At 36.5% G+C, this 16,926-nt stretch overlaps 1 protein-coding gene across 1 annotated transcript in view; it reads right to left on the reverse strand.

The window, feature by feature from the left end:
* Window positions 1-5,941: 5,941 nt before the first annotated feature.
* alkal1.L (fALK and LTK ligand 1 L homeolog) overlaps window positions 5,942-16,926 on the reverse strand; it is a 52,282-nt gene continuing 41,297 nt past the window's right edge. Inside the window, exons 3-5 of the mRNA XM_018267986.2 lie at window positions 9,782-9,862; window positions 9,233-9,309; window positions 5,942-6,356 (exon numbers count right to left, since the gene is read on the reverse strand). Coding sequence (XP_018123475.1) covers window positions 9,245-9,309; window positions 9,782-9,862 — 146 coding nt within the window. The 3' untranslated portion in view covers window positions 5,942-6,356; window positions 9,233-9,244. The remainder of the gene's footprint in view (window positions 6,357-9,232; window positions 9,310-9,781; window positions 9,863-16,926) is intronic.

Below are 16,926 nucleotides of genomic sequence, written 5' to 3' on the forward strand. Positions count from 1 at the left end.
TTCGAGTTCCATGTAGTGATGGGCGAATAAATTCGCCAGATACAAATTCACATTGAAATTCATTAGCGAAACTGCAGTGACAATTCACCGGTGAAAAATCCGCTGCATCAAAAGAAAATTGATGCCAGTCAAAATTATTCTGACGTCCATTGACTTTAATGCATTTCGCAAATTTCTCAGTAAATTTGCAAATGTTTCAGCAAAACGGCACAGATTCACCCATCACTGGTTCCATGTTTTGTGTGAAGGCAACTGGTCTGTGACCTCTAACAGTTATATAGTCACAGGGCTGTTTGGTGACTTATTATATGCTTATAATACACAAAAGCGATGAATATCTTGTAAATTATGGCCTTATAAACGGTGAGTTCTGATGTCATCAGTTATAAACGGTGAGTTCTGATGTCATTTCTGTCACATGACTCACTGAAACTTGTGTATTATAATAAATAAAGTACCCCCTGTTGCAAAATATGAGGACATTAGAAGTTACCTCGGAGTTCCATGACCCGTATAAAAACACTCGTTTGATGCAGAGTTTGATATTATGACACAATTTGCAATTGGTTTTCATTATTTAGTTACTGTGCTTTTCAGTTATTTCGCTTTTTATTCATCAGCTCTCCAAGTTGCAATTTCTGCTAGGGTCCAAATCCATACATTGGTTTGAATAAGACACTTGAATATACATGTAATTAAGTAAAGCTCTGAATTGAAATGTGAGTATTAAAAAGTAGCAATAACAATACATCTGCAGCCTTACAGAATGTTTGTTTCTTTAGATGGGGTGACCCCTATTTGAAAGCTGGAAAAAAATCAGAAGTCAAATAATTAAAAAAACTATAAAAAATAGATAATGAAGACCAAGGGAAAGGTTGCTTAGATTTGGCCATTCTATAACATACTTGGGGGTCCGTTTACTAAAGCGCAGTAAATTTTATGATATGCTTCCACATGTTATCGCTGCAAATATTTTTCCCGAAAATTTTTTGCAGCAACTAAGTTTACTAAACAGTTATGCTCTTAGAAGTCATTGCGATCACTTACAGTAAATACGTTGATGAACCATCTTACATTCGCGGTAATTTAAGTGAGATGCGAATTTTCTGGCGATAAAATTAAGTTTGTGAATATTTATGCTATAAAATAGCATACCCCGATGCTGCAAAATACCCGAATCTGAAAGCCTTGTTGAGGTCCTGTATACAGTAAGTCAATGGGAGAGGCACCTATCTCAAGTTGAAGTTTTCATGGTCTGCGCTGGGTTTAGCCTGAAAATCTGATTTTCTTGATTTTCACGCAAAAAATCGGAAAAAGCCGAAAAATGTGAGCAATTTGGGTTTTCTTTTCGCAATCTGATAAAATCGAGTTTATTTTATTAATAATTAAGCTAAATTACACGGGAGTTTGGCAATTTTTTTTAATAAAATGTTTGATAAATTTGGATTTTAGTAAATCCACTTAAACCCCCTTAAAGTATGAAGATCCAAATTGCAGAAATATCCGTTATCTGGAAAACCCCTGGTCCCGAGCATCCTGGATTTGAAGGATGTTGTAAAGATCTGTGTCTCCAAAGATGCCCCAGTAGCTCCCCATCTTCTTTTCTGCTGATTCACTGCACATGCTCTGTGCTGCTGTCACTTACTGAGCTTAGGGACCCACTCACAATATACAGTACATATAGAATATAAATATCACAATATAAGGCTGATTAGTAATTAATACAGATAATTACTACATGTCATATCAGAAACCAGTGCAATTAGAATTCGAATTTAATAATCAGCCCTGTAGCATCAGCATATATTACAGACCAACCTCATTTTCTGCTTGATAATTAGTGACGACCCCTAAGCTTACAAGTGACAAGAATGAAATGCTGAATCATTGCTGCAATTGAGAAGCTGAAGCTTTAGGCTGGTGCAATAAGTTCAGTATATAAAATATGGTATTTTTAGCCATATTAATTTTTAGGCTTTAATTCTCCTTTAAGTTGTTTTGTAAAACCAGGGCCTTCTCACTTTCTAGCTTATGTCATGTATTCCAATTATGTCCCCTCATACGCACCCCTTCTCCAGAAACCTTAATAGTCTTTCTTCATAGTTTATTTGTACAGTTTCCATCAGCACTTTTGCACGTTCCTGAATTTTTTATTTTTGTTTTAGCTGATAATAAAACTGTACAGTATTAACTCAGGATCTGTAAAAAAAGAAAAACGTTGCTTTTCTCCATTGAGTCAATGCCCCTGGATCATTTGTTTGCATAATTTAGCCAAAAAGCAGAGACAGTATTTATAATACAAACCTCAAAGTCATGTATGAATAAATAATTTGCATATATTTATATTTTTATTTATATATCGCTAACTTTATACACATCGCTGTACATTCAAACAATGTATTAATATAACAGAGGGTGAACAATGAGATAATTTAAATAACTATATACAATGACATTCAAGATTAAAGGGGAAATTTAATAAGCCATGAACGGACATTGCACACATATGAAAAAGAATAAATATTTAAAAATGTAATATTCCTCATTGGGCTGTTATTACTCGGCACATTTTCATAGCACATTTTTAAGACCTGCTTAGAGTGTATATAGGTGTATTTCTTTGGCACACAAATGATAGCATTTCAATATGACGTTTTATTACATACTGTACATTGAATATTGGCTCTAACCTCTCAATTTACAGAAGGGGATGGTGGATTGTTAAATACTTTTGTAAAAACCATATTAAATTCACACCATAAAAACTTTCATGAGCACATTTTTCTAACAATAGCCTACAGCATTACCGAATTTCAAATCGAATATTGATTTTTCCACGAATCGCAAAAAAGTCATGGTTTTCCTATTTCTTTTAAAAAAAAATCTGTAAAAATGTGAGATTTATTAGGTGTAAAAACCCCGAAAATCTCTAATACAAAACTGCCAGGTAAAAGTTGTCGAGATCAATGATCAATTTTCGGGTTAGTGGATATACTCAGCATAATGTAAGAACCATTTGATGAAGCCTGTTTTATATTAACTGTTGCAAAAAACCTATCAATAAAGGAAAATATAAGTGACAACTAATGATGGGCGAATGTATTCGCCAGGCAGAAATTCACCAGCATCCGTTTTTTGGACGCCGGCGCATTTTTGCCGGCATCTAAAATGAGATGGCGGCGTTTCGAGAATTTTTTGTTTCAATGGAAATTTGCGAATTTTTTGGCGAATTCGCCCATCACTGGTGACAACCATATGTGAGCTAATAAAGGGAAAGTCAGTTAAGACTCAGAAATAACATATAGGCCTGGGTGTCTTAACTGAAACATAAATGAACCCCAAAGTAATGGGTCTGCAACCTTGCCTTTTTTCAACTTGGTCCTCATTATTTATCTGTAGGTTGCAAATTAGGGATGCACCAAATCCACTATTTTGGATCCGGCCGAACCCCTGAATCCTTTGCTAAAGATTTGGCTGAATACCAAACCGAATCCGAATTTGCAAATTAGGGGTGGGAAGGGGAAAATATTTTTATTTGATAAAAAGTCACACGATTTCACTCCCCCCTAATTTGCATATGCGAATTAGAATTTGGATCCAGTTTGGCCAGGCGGAAGGATTAGTCCGAATCTGTATCCTGCTGAAACTTGCCGAATCCCGAACCGAATCCTGGATTCGGTGCATCCCTATTGCAAATAGATATAAACAGCCCAGGACATTTTTCTCACTTGTAATTTAAAGGGGAACTATATACCCCAAAGCAAATTCTTACTGTATATGGCCACTGGGATTTGTTTTTAAATCTTTCACTGTCAGAGCTGACAATGCTTCTGTTGCCCTCAATTCTTGAGTGATGTCTTTATTCGATTTAGAGTGAATCTTTTCTCGTAGCATATATCACTTGAATCATATGCTTTTGGGTACAATTTTTGTGCAGATGATTTCCTCCATCCTGTGGACGATCTTCTCTGTGTGGGTACAGGCATGGGATCCATTATCCAGAAACCCATTGTGGAAAGGCCATCTCCCATAGACTCGATTTTATTCAAATAATCCAAATTGTAAAAAATGTATTGATTTTTCTCTGTAATAATAAAACAGTAGCTTGTACTTGATCCAAACTAAGATATAATTAATCCTTATTGGAAGCAAAACCAGCTTGTTGGGTTTAATGTTTAAATGATTTATGAGTAGACTTAAGGTATAAAGATCCAAATTACAGAAAGATCTATTATTTTTTAGAAAACCCCAGGTCCCGAGCATTCTGGATAACAGGTCCCATACCTGTATACTGTGCATAGGGGGTATTATTTCACCTTTTCTTGTTTTGGGGAGGGGTTTGTGATGCTAGTCAATCTTCTAGTAATTACAGACGGATTCAGTTACAATGCTATAAAGTTCTAACATGAAAACTGAACTAAGAATTAGATCTTTGGCAATTTTTTTAATGGCACTTTATATCCAGGAACACAAAGGACTTTTCCAAAAAGCAATGCTCAGCTGGGGGCAGATATATCAAGGGTCGAATGAAAAATTTGAAGTAAAAAAATTCCAATTTTGAGCTATTTTTGTGTACTTCGGTTAGGGAATAGTCCAAATTTGATTTGAATTTGAAAAAAAATGTGATAATTGCAATTTATCATTTACTGTCTCTTTAAAACTTCGACTTTGACCATTCGCCATCTGAAACCTGCTGAATTGCTGTTTTAGTCTATGGGAGACCTCCTAGAACCTAATTGGTGGACTTTGAAAAATCAAAGTTTTTTTTTTTTTTTTTAAATACTTAGAATCTAGTTTGATCGAATACGATCTTACCTCGATTCAAACAACTGAATATACAACCTATTCACCTGCAGAAAAAAACTTTATTTATTGAGGTTCAAAAAAACTCCCATTACTTTGAAATCAGACCCTTGATAAATCTGCCCCCTAATGTCGGTATAGGTCATTTTCCACTTTATTCCTGAATTATATTAAATTTCACAATGGTAGTTCCAAAATAATAATACAGGCATAGGATCAGTTATCCGGAAACCCATTATCCAGAAAGCTCCGAATTACGAAATGCCCATCTCCAATAGACTCAATTTTAGCCAAATAATCCATATTTTTAAAAACAATTTCCCTTTTCTCTGTAATAATAAAACAGTAACTTTTACATGATCCCAACTAAGATATAATTAATCCTTATTGGAAGCAAAACCAGCCTATTGGGTTTATTTAATGTTTATATGATTACATGAGGTATGAAGACCCAAATTGCAGAAAGATCCGTTATCTGGAAAACCCCAGGTCCCGAGCATTCTGGATAATAGGTTCCATACTTGTAATAATAATATAAAATATGGTTGGATGTGTAACAGGATATCCATCAGTTATGGTTCTCTTCTGACTTTGTATTGCATTTCAATGTAAAAATTAAGTAAAATAAAAAGACATGCTGTATTTTTTATTTTTTTTGTATTGCATTTGTATTTAAATTCAGTAGTTTCACATGGTCCTGGCATTGTCATGCTAATCTTAGACCAAATGGATTTGATAAAAGTAACAATATAGCTAGCGATACAATTTTATATGTTTTTATTCCTCCAAAACTGCATTGCAGTTTTCCAGTAATATTTTTTAAAATTGTATTTCCTTCTGTTACACATTTGCCAATACAATGTGCATTTATTCTGATGTGCAATATTTTGCCAAAAGCTTTATAATACAATATCAGATATGTACATCTGAAAATAAAACCTCTCCCTTAAAGCTCAGAAATAGTGATGGGCGAATTTCGCGAAACGGCGCCGGCGTCTCGTTTTTGACGCCGGCGTCCGTTTTTCGGAAAAAAATTTTTGACGCCCGACTAATTTTTTCCGCGAATTTTCGCGGGAGTTTTGCGAATTTATTCGCTGGCGGCGAATCGCGCAAATTCGCCGCGAATTCGCGCCTGGCGAATAAATTCGCCCATCACTACTCAGAAATATTCAATTACATAGAGATTTTTTTTTTCTTTTCAAGTTAGTGCAAATAAAAACGTTCAAGCCTGAGCAACATATTCTAATTACAATGGGAAAAGAGAAACAGAAAAAAAAAATGCAAGTGATTATTACATATATTGGGTGTATCATTAGTAAATATTATATACAATGTATTTAAATAAATAGTTGTCTTTATCAGTTTTGGGCAATAAATTCAAAAATTAAAAATGTTATATTCACATGACTATGGAATGTTCAACATAATGCAAAAGATGCAATCAAGATGAAAACAGTAACTCAGATCATCGTAGGATAAAACATCTGTACTATCTCGGAGTAGTATCAAGGCACATTCTTGGCAGATCAGAGTTCTGTTTTAGTAAATGAGATCTGAAATAATAAAAAAAATTGTTAATACAAAGTCTGCATTATCTTTAGTATTTCCCTGCTATAGGCAATTATGGCTGCTTTAACCCTTTATGAGTCAGTAATCATAGCATATACAGTTCTAGTACTCAAGTAAGGTGCATATTTATCAAGGGTCGAATTTCGAATTGAAAAAACTTAAAAATTTGAATTCAAAAAGACCAACCGAAATTAAGTCGAAGTTTATTTTTGGTCAAATAGGTCCGTTTTCAATCAAATAGGTCCGTATTCGGCTGTATTCAAATCGTTCGAATTCAAGGAATAGCGCATTCGATCGAATTCGATTCGAAGTTTTTCCCCAAAAAAACTTTGATTTTTCAAAGTCCACCAATTGACTCCAAATGGGTTCTAGGAGGTTCCCCATAGGCTAAAACAGCAACTTGGCAGATTTTAGATGGGGAATGATAGAATTCGAATTTTTAAAAAAGACAGTACATGATAAATTTCGATATTTGAATTTTCAAATTTTTTTACAAATTCAAATCGAATTTGGACTATTCCCTAGTTAAAGTACATAAAAATAGCTTGAAATTCAAATTTTTTCAATTCAAAAATTCACCTTGACCTTTGATAAATCTGTTCCTTAGTGTGCGCTGTACACGCCCTGTTCCCGTGTTCCTAATTAATTCAGTGAGTGATTGCGTGTTGCATTAAATCAACTGGCAAAGAAAGGGTTAAGCTAGTTGGCAAATTAATTTTATGTAAAATACTAGTTCTACCAATCTATGGGGCTGATTTACCAACAACTGAATTTTGATTTTTTTTATATGAATCTATAAAAATTGTTGGTTTTCCTATATTTTCTATAAAAATTTGACGTTTATTAAATGTTTACATGATTTTTAGTAGGCGTAAGGCATGTTGATCTGAATTACGGAAAGATCCCTTATCTGGAATTGCCCAGGTCACAAACATTCCAGATAATTAGTAATGGGCGAATAAATTCGTCAGGTCACAAATTCGCAGTGAATTTCCGTGTTTGGCCGCTGTCGAATAAATGTGCGAAATTGAGAAAAAAAATTGCCGCATCAAAAAATGATTCGGACACGCATTGTCTTTAATGCATTTGGACAAAATAGGCATGCATACACGAAGGGGCCGATTCACTAAGCTCGAGTGGATTCGAATGAAAAAAATTCGAATTTCGAAGTATTTTTTTGGTACTTCGACCATCGAATTGGTTAAATTCGTTCGAATTCGAACGAAATCGAACGAATCGAAGTAAAAATCGTTCGACTATTCGACCATTCGATAGTCGAAGTACTTTCCCTTTAAAAAAAACTTCGACCCCCTACTTCGGCAGGTAAAACCTACCGAAGTCAATGTTAGCCTATGGGGAAGGTCCCCATAGGTTTGCTAACCTTTTTTTGATCGTAGGATTTTCCTTCGATCGTTGGATTAAAATCCTTCGAATCGTTCGATTCGAAGGATTTAATCGTTCGATCGAACGAAAAATCCTTCGATCGATCGATCGAAGGATTAGTGCTAAATCCTTCGACTTCGATATTCGAAGTCGAAGGATTTCAATTCGAGGGTGGAATTTCGAAGTATTTTTAACTTCGAAATTCGACCCTTAATGAATCTGCCCCAAAATGTTGCAGGCGTCTAAATTGATGCCAGTCAAAATAATTTTGACGCCCATTGACTTCAATGCGTTTCACAAATTTTTCGGAGGACAAATTCTCCCATCACTACAGATCATAGTTCCTATACCTGTACCACCCACCATTTAGCGATACTTTCAAAACACTTAGGGGCAGATCTATCAACGGTCATGGAGAATTTTTGGATTTAAAAATTTTGAGTTATTTTTTGTATACTTCGACTAGGGAATAGTCCAAATTCGATTCGAATTTGAAAAAAATCTGAAAATTCGTGTATCGAAATGTATCCTGTACTGTCTTTTTAAAAATTCGACTTCAACCATTCACCATCTAAAACCTGATGAATTGCTGTTTTAGCCTATGGGGGACCTCCTAGAACCTATTTGTAGCCAATTGGTGGACTATTTTTGGGAAAAAACTTTGATCAAATGCGCTATTACTTTACTTTATATGTGATTCGTACTATTCAAAGTCGATGGAATACAGACCTATTCGAACGGACTTATTCGCCCAAAAAAAACTTTGACATAGGGGCCGATTCACTATGGGTCGAATATCGAGGGTTAATTATCCCTCGATATTCGACTAGGAATTAAAATCCTTCGACTTCGAATATTGAAGTCGAAGGATTTAGCGCAGATAGTTTGATCGAACGATCGAAGGATAATTCCTTTGATCGAACGATAAAATCCTTCGAATTGAACGATTCGAAGGATTTTAATCCAACGATCGAAGGAATATCCTTAGATCAAAAAAAGTTCGCCAAGCCTATGGGGACCTTCCCCATAGGCTAACATTGACTTTGGTAGCTTTTAGATGGCGAACTAGGGGGTCGAAGTTTTTTTTAAAGAGACAGTACTTCGACTATCGAATGGTCGAATAGTCGAACTATTTTTACTTCGAATAGTTCGATTCGAAGTCGTAGTCATAGTTGAAGGTCGAAGTAGCCCATTTGATGGTCCAAGTAGCCCAAAAAAACCTTCGAAATTCGAAGTTTTTTACCTTCGAATCCTTCACTCGAAGTTAGTGAATCGGCCCCTTAATTTCAGTTGGTCTTTTTGATTTGAATTTCAAAGTTTTTCAAATTCGAAATTCGATAATATGATAAATATGCCCCCTAGCAGTCTTCAGACGGCTGGATCTTTTTCACCAGCTCACACCCACATGACTATAATGACTATTTTTAAATCAATATATGAAGTAAAGGCCAACAAAACATGAATTGAATATACTTACACCAGTATCTTTTTAAGGTCGCGAACACAATGAGCTCTTTGCTAACCGTGTCAGCAGCCTTGCACATCTTTTATAATCTGTAACAGAAGCAAGGATTTTCATGAACTATTTTTTTTCATTTATGAAAATATCAATAAAATCTAAATACACAAAATATAATTTTTTTTTTTTAATTTTGGAAGAAATTTTAGAACTCAGAACCTGTAGATATTAATGTTCAGTTTACTAAGAGCTTGTAGTCCGTAAGTAAGCAATGTCACCAAGGGGCAGGGCTGAGAAGTCAGTGGCTATTTGGGGTCATGAAAACCTACATGAGGCCACTTGCCAGACATGGAATTAAATAGACAGTATGAACCCAAAGTAATTATGTAATTAATAATAGTTACTTTCATAAACAAAGATGGTTTGATTATCACATGGCAAGTTAAATATGCATTTCTCCAGAAATATGAACAAGACTGGAAAGTGCATGTCTACATTATGGGTAAATCCTAAAGTATATGTGTGTGCTAAATAATCAGTTTTTTTTTTAAAACAAATGCTACTTACAAAGTGGTGTTGAACAGTCCTTTGTGTTGTGGTAAACTCGAATAAAATGTTTGTTGCATTCAGCTGAAAATGTCACTGGACCTAGACAAGAAAGGATACACATACATAAGAAAAACATTCCTCTAATCACTATACAGGTATGGGACTTGTTACCCAGAATGCTCGGGACCTGGGATTTTCTGGATAACAGATCTTTCCGTAATTTGGATCTTCATACCTTAAGGGGCACATTTACTAAGGGTCAAAGTGAATTTTCGAATTCAAAAACTTTGAATTTCAAAGTAATTTTTGGGTACTTCGACCATCGAATCGGCCAAATTCGACTTCGATTCGAATTGAAAATACTTTGAATATTCGACCATTCGAAAATCGTAGTAATGTTTCTTTAGAAAACTTCGACTTCGACACTTCGCCGCCTTAAACCGGCCGAATTGCTATGTTAGCCTATGGGGACCTCCTAGAACCTAAGTTTTAAAAAGTCGAAGTTTTTTTTTTTGAAAATCGTTCAATCGATCAATTAAATCGTTTGTTCTGAACGATTACTATGATCGATCGAACGATTTTAATTTGAACGAAAACTACCAAAAAAATTCAAGAAGAAAAGACTATTGAATTTGGCCAATTCGATGGTCGAATTTCGAAGTTTTTTAACTTCGAAATTCAACCCTTGATAAATGGGCCCCTAAGTCTACTAGAAAATTATCTAAACGTTAAAAGGCAGATTTATCAAGGGTCGAGTTGAATTTTTAAATTCAAATTTTGAGCAAATTTAATGTATTTCGTCTAGGGAATTGTCCAAATTTGAAAAAAAAAATTAAAAAAATTAAAAAAGCAAAACGTTTAAAAAAACTCCCATCCAAGCAAAATGTTTAAAAAAACTCCCGTCAAAGCAAAACGTACAAAATGTTAAAAGAAAAAAAAAACAATGAATTAAGTTGAGCATGCAATAATAGGCATTCATAAATGTATTCAATTTATAGTAAGATAAAAAAAAAATTCTAGAACAAAGGGAATTGACGACATATTTCTAAAAAATCTCAACAAATTATAAACATCTACTAACAATATGTTCAATGTTTCATTATTGTTATTGCTGTTTTTATTATTATCGTGAAATTGTGCTACTATATGTATTACTTGGCCAGTGGGCTATTATCCTAGAAGAAAGCACTTTTAGGGGGTTATTTATCAAAGTCCGAATTTATCGCAATATTTTCTGCTATAAACTCAGATCAAATCCACTCTGGTTTTTTGCAATTATTTATTATTACAATTTACTGAAATACAATTTACTGCTATGTGGGAAAAAAATCATATTTTTATGATTTTTTCGGATTTTTCATCCAATTTTCATGATTTTTTCGGAATTTACACCGGAAAACTCAGGGTATTGCACGAAACCCAGCACACATCAAAAAATCATTGGGATTTCTCCCATTGACATATATGCAACCACGACAGGTCTGAGATGCCAGATTTTCAGATTCTGACTTTTCCATCCTCTGGGTTTAATAAATTCCTAAATAATTTCGTGATTTTTGCATTCAAAGTTAATAAATAACCAGAAAAACGAGCACGCACTCCTTTACATTTATTAAATAACCCCCTTATATATGTAGGGGCCCCTACGGGTTAATCTGCCCTGCAGCTTTAAGGCCCCCACCTTTTTCTTAGAGTGATCTGCCAGGAGAGAATGACACTCCCCTGCTACACTGCTATATAGTGTGTGTAGGGAGTGGCCACTTCCTCTTTGGCCTGTGGATGGTGATCCAGCTGGGTGTGCTCAGGAGAGCCTGGGTACAGCTAGGCCCAGAAAGGCCCATGTGCTTTGGAGAAGAAGTCGGGGACCAGGTAACCCCGTGAATGAGGAATAGTTACACTAGGGCAGACTTGTCGTAGTCTCTCTAGGAGAGAAAGGCAGAGAGGTGAGAGAGAAAGAGCAGCTGAAGCTCCAACGAGGCCCTAAATCACCATAACATCCACATCCCTCAACCTGAACTAATTCTTAAAGGGATACTGTCATGGGAAAAACATTTTTTTCAAAATAAATCAGTTAATAGTGCTGTTCTAGCAGAATTATGCACTGAAATCCATTTCTCAAAAGAGCAAACCGATTTTTATATATTCAGTTTTGAAATCTGACAAGGGGCTAGACATATTGTCAATTTCCCAGCTGCCCCAAGTCATGTGACTTGTGCTCTGATAAACTTCAATCACTCTTTACTGCTGTACTGCAAGTTGGAGTGATATCACCCCCCTCCCTTTTTTCCCCCAGCAGCCAAACAAAAGAACAATGGGAAGGTAACCAGATAACAGCTCCCTAACACAAGATAACAGCTGCCTGGTAGATCTAAGAACAACACTCAGTAGTAAAAACCCATGTCCCACTGAGACACATTCATTTACATTGAGAAGGAAAAATAGCAGCCTGCCAGAAAGCATTTCTCTCCTAAAGTGCAGGCACAAGTCACATGACCAGGGGCAGCTGGGAAATTGACAAAATGTCTAGCCCCATGTCAGATTTCAAAATTGAATATAAAGAAACCTGTTTGCTCTTTTGAGAAATGGATTTCAGTGCAGAATTCTGCTGGAGCAGCACTATTAACTGATTCGTTTTGAAAAATATTTTTTTTCCCATGACAGTATCCCTTTAACTTCCCATTCCCCATAAAGGGGCTGTTCACCTTTGCAATTGGTTTTCATTGGAATCTATTTGCAGTTTTTGAAATATTTAGCTTTTTGTGCAGTGACTCTAGTTTGGAAATGTAGCAGCTATCTGGTTTCTAGAGTACAATTTAACTTAGCAACCAGGCCGTGGTTTGAATGAGATACAGGAATATGAATAGAGAAGTGAATGCACAGAAACGTAAATCACAGAAAGTAATAAATAGCGGCAATAACTGCAGAATTCACAGAGCATACATAGTCTTTTGGCTGCTGGGGAGAGTGACCCCCATTTGAAAGCTTGAAAGAGTCAGAAGAAGAAGAAGGCAAATAATTCAAAAACTATAAAAAAAACAAATATCAATTAGAAAGTTGCTAAGAATAGGCCATTCTATAACATGAAAAGTTGAACTGAAAGTTTAACTGAAGGTGAATCAACCCTTTAAAGCGGTGGTTCACTTTTGAGTTATCTTTTGGGGCAGATATATCAAGGGTTGAATTTCGAATTTAAAAAACGTCAAATTTTTAATTCAAAAAGAGCAACCGAAATTTATTTTAAAAAATCCAAGGTTTTTTTTGGCCGAATAGGTCCATTTCCGATCGAATATGTCCATTTTTGAACAAATAGGTCAGTTTCCAATCGAATTCACGCTTTCGATCAAATTAGATTCAAAGTTTTTCCCCAAAAAAACTTTGATTTTTCAAAGTCCACGAATTGACTCCAAATGGGTTCTAGGAGGTTCCCCATAGGCTATTCAAAACGAATTTTCACTTCGACCTTCTGCCCCTAAGTATGACGTAGAGAGTGATATTCTGAGAGAATTTGCAATTTGTTTTCATTTTTTATTATTTGTGCTTTTTGACTTATTTTGCTTTTTATTCAGCATCTCTCCAGTTTGCAATTTCAGCACTCTGGTTGCTAGGGTCAAAATTACCCCAGCAACCATGCATTTATTTGAATAAGAGAAATGAATATGAACAGAAGATGGTCTGAATAGAATGGCAAAGTAATTAAAAGTAGCAATAACAATACAGTTGTAGCCTTACAGAGCATTTGTTTTTAGATTGTTTGAAAGCTGGAAAAAGCCAGAAGAAGAAGGCACGTAATTTAAAAACTATAAAAAATAAATAATGAGGACCAATTGAAAAGTTACTTAGAACTGTCCATTCTATAACATACTAAAACTTAACGTAAAGGTGAACCACCCCTTTAAAGTAAAAATACAACCCCTCACTAGTGATGGGTGAATTTATTCAGCAAAAATTTGCTGGGGAAAATTGATCGCTGGCGGTTTCGACGCCGGCGGCAATGGTTTTTCAACGCCACCAATTTTGACACCGGCGACAATAAATGCATGCTCATTGACTTTAATGGGCGCCGGCGTCAACTTTGACGCCAGCTACCGTTTTGACGTCGGCGAATTGTTTCTGGCGTAAAAAATCGCTGTTTCATGAGTTTTTCAGCAATTTTCGCTGGAAATTCATGGAGAAGCGAAACAGGGCAAATTCGCCCATCACTACCTCTCACAGTTACTGTATACACAGACTACAGACTGATGACTATGCACAAGGTTTATTTTCTACTTGTTAATTGATTAACAACATTTCATTCATATTTGGAGGAATTGTCCTCATTATGTTTATCTTGGTACAATTAATTTTTACATTCACCGTACTCTTTGCTTATAAGTACCTTGTGTATTCAAAAACCGATTGTCAACTAAAAATAAAGAGTATTAAAAAGAATAGTATGGGGAGAACATACAGTATGTTTATTCCTTTTTGGAAAGACAATTGACAAATGTACCTGGAGTCCTGTCAAAATAATTTAAATCACTAAGGGAATCTTGAGCAGATTCCTGCTATTTTGGATTTCCTTTCCCATATAATACCCCGAGGATATTTATAAAATATAACAGACACTTTCCAAGAAGAAAACAACTTTATTAACCTTTGATTGTACTGTGCTTTATTGAGGTGCCCTCAGATAATCATGGGGACTGGTATTGAAGTTAATGGTGGGCCAGTCACATTGTTTCTTGCTTGGTAAGATTGAGGCAGGTTGTAAGGTAGAAGGATTTGTTCATCCTAAGTATTAGTTTATCCTAAAAAACATATCTTAAAATAGGAATATTTTACCCCGGTGAATACATCCCATATGAAGCACAGAAGAATGGTGAACAGTTTTCTTATTCGTTTGGTAATGAGAGAATGTTACAAAAGAAGGAGACAACAATTCTGTTCAAGCGAATGATCTGATTCTAAATAAAACCACTGTACTGTGAGCTTGCCAGCATTTCGGAACATCTGTCATTGACAATGAAAGTCAATAGCTATGGTAGATCCAGTGAAATAAACCTCATCTGTAAATTATCTGATATTGAAGCGTGGCTTAATATCCTTGAAAGCTAACTATAGTTAGATTTTTTTAAAAAAATGTATTTCTTATTAAACATATTTAACCCATTAGTTTATTTGAAACCATAAATCAAAAACAGCGTTTTTTAAAAAGAGCATGAGAAGGTTTGGTTATGCCGAGATATTAAACTAATGTGGTCTCTCATATAATCTGTCATTTTGAATCCTATTCCTATAATGCTGCGGGCCTAGTCCCACAACTGTAGCCAGCTTTTCATACTTGTATAAATTAGCTTCAAATGTTTACAAGCTACCTGGACTATGGTTCCTGATATGAAGCATATGAAGAGGTGAAAAATAATTTATTTTTCAAAGTGTCGGGTCCCAAATTCAAGGGCCCTAGATGTGGTGAGTCCAACCATGCACCACTCCCTTCAAACCACACCCCCTTTTATCCGTTCTGCTGTGATCAGGGGAGGGGGGCAGTGTGGGCATGTGAGCGAGCCTAGACCAGAGGGGCCCATGAAGGGCATTCCCCTTCATGAGCTTAGATAAGGAAGTACTAGATTCACACATTTCCTTTTCTGCCTAACTATCAGCTAGTGAGACAAACATTACTGAGTCACATCAGGTGGGTACCTGTTCTTTATAGGGCTAGACCAAGAGTGCTAGATAGGGTAGCCAGCAAGGACAATCTCAACAATTAGTGAAAAATAGTGATGGGCGAATTTATCTGGCCAGGCCCGCACTCAATTTTTGCAACGAAAATCAGTCGAGGCGAAAAAAATTGGACTCCTGCGATGGTTCCGATGCCGGCGTCAAAGCTTTTTCAATGCCAGCGATGACGCCGGCGACGATTAGCGGATGCCCATTGATTTTAATGGGCGTCCAATGTCGCTGGCATAGAAGTTGTCGCCGGCATCAAAATTCGCGTTTCGTGGCGAAATGGGACAAATTCGCCCATCACTAGTGAAAAATTGTGGTAGAGCACCAAGCCCATTGTGCGCCAGTAAGGGATTGAGAACGTGTAGGACTAGCAGGGCCGGATTTACTAATCTGGCACACCGAGGCTGCCAGGTCCTAGCGCCTGCCCGGTTTGGCTCACCGCCCCATGCGAACATGCGAGCAACGCACAGGTTCACTGAGGAGCTGCCCCGAGGCCCCCAGGTTCTAGCGCCTGCCCAGTTAGATGCGCCACCGCCCTGTGAGCGTGTGAGTGACGCCTGTTTCACTGAGGAGCTGCGGCTCCCCTTTGCCTCTATGTATGTGGCTGGGCGGCATGCTGCCCCTGAAATTTTGCCCCCTAGGCCCAGGCCTTTGTGTCCTCGCCACAAATCCAGGCCTGAGGACTAGGTTAGTGGCAGCCTTATGGAGCTACAGTGAGACACTTGTGAGAAGCTTGGGCCACTGTATGCTTGACAATGCAGAGAAGTAGGGAGGCAGTTTATTAAGAGAGGAGGCACCCTCAATGGCTAATGACACTCTACCAGTGTACTTCCACATGACAGTCCTTTGGGATTCAGTCCTTAAAGGGATACTGTCATGGGAAAAAAAAACATTTTCAAAATGAATCAGTTAATAGTGCTGCTCCAGCAGAATTCTGCACTGAAATCCATTTCTCAAAAGAGCAAACAGATTTTTTTATATTCAATTTTGAAATCTGACAGTGATATCACCCCCCTCCCTTTTTCCCCCCAGCAGCCAAACAAAAGAACAATGGGAAGGTAACCAGATAGCAGCTCCCTAACACAAGATAACAGCTGCCTGGTAGATCCAAGAACAACACTCAATAGTAAAAACCCATGTCCCACTGAGACACATTCAGTTACACTGAGAAGGAAAAACAGCAGCCTGCCAGAAAGCATTTCTCTCCTGAAGTGCAGACACACGTCACATGACTTGGGGCAGCTGGGAAATTGACAAAATGTCTAGCCCCATGTCAGATTTTAAAATTAAATATAAAAAAATCTGTTTGCTCTTTTGAGAAATGGATTTCAGCGCAGAATTCTGCTGGAACAACACTATTAACTGATTCATTTTTTAAAAAAATGTTTTTTCCCATGACAGTATCCCTTTAAGAAGCATGTTAATGAGCTGGAGAGATTGTAGAGACGTGCAACTAA

This window comes from Xenopus laevis, chromosome 6L (genome assembly GCF_017654675.1).
Source record: "Xenopus laevis strain J_2021 chromosome 6L, Xenopus_laevis_v10.1, whole genome shotgun sequence".
NCBI lineage: Eukaryota > Metazoa > Chordata > Amphibia > Anura > Pipidae > Xenopus > Xenopus laevis.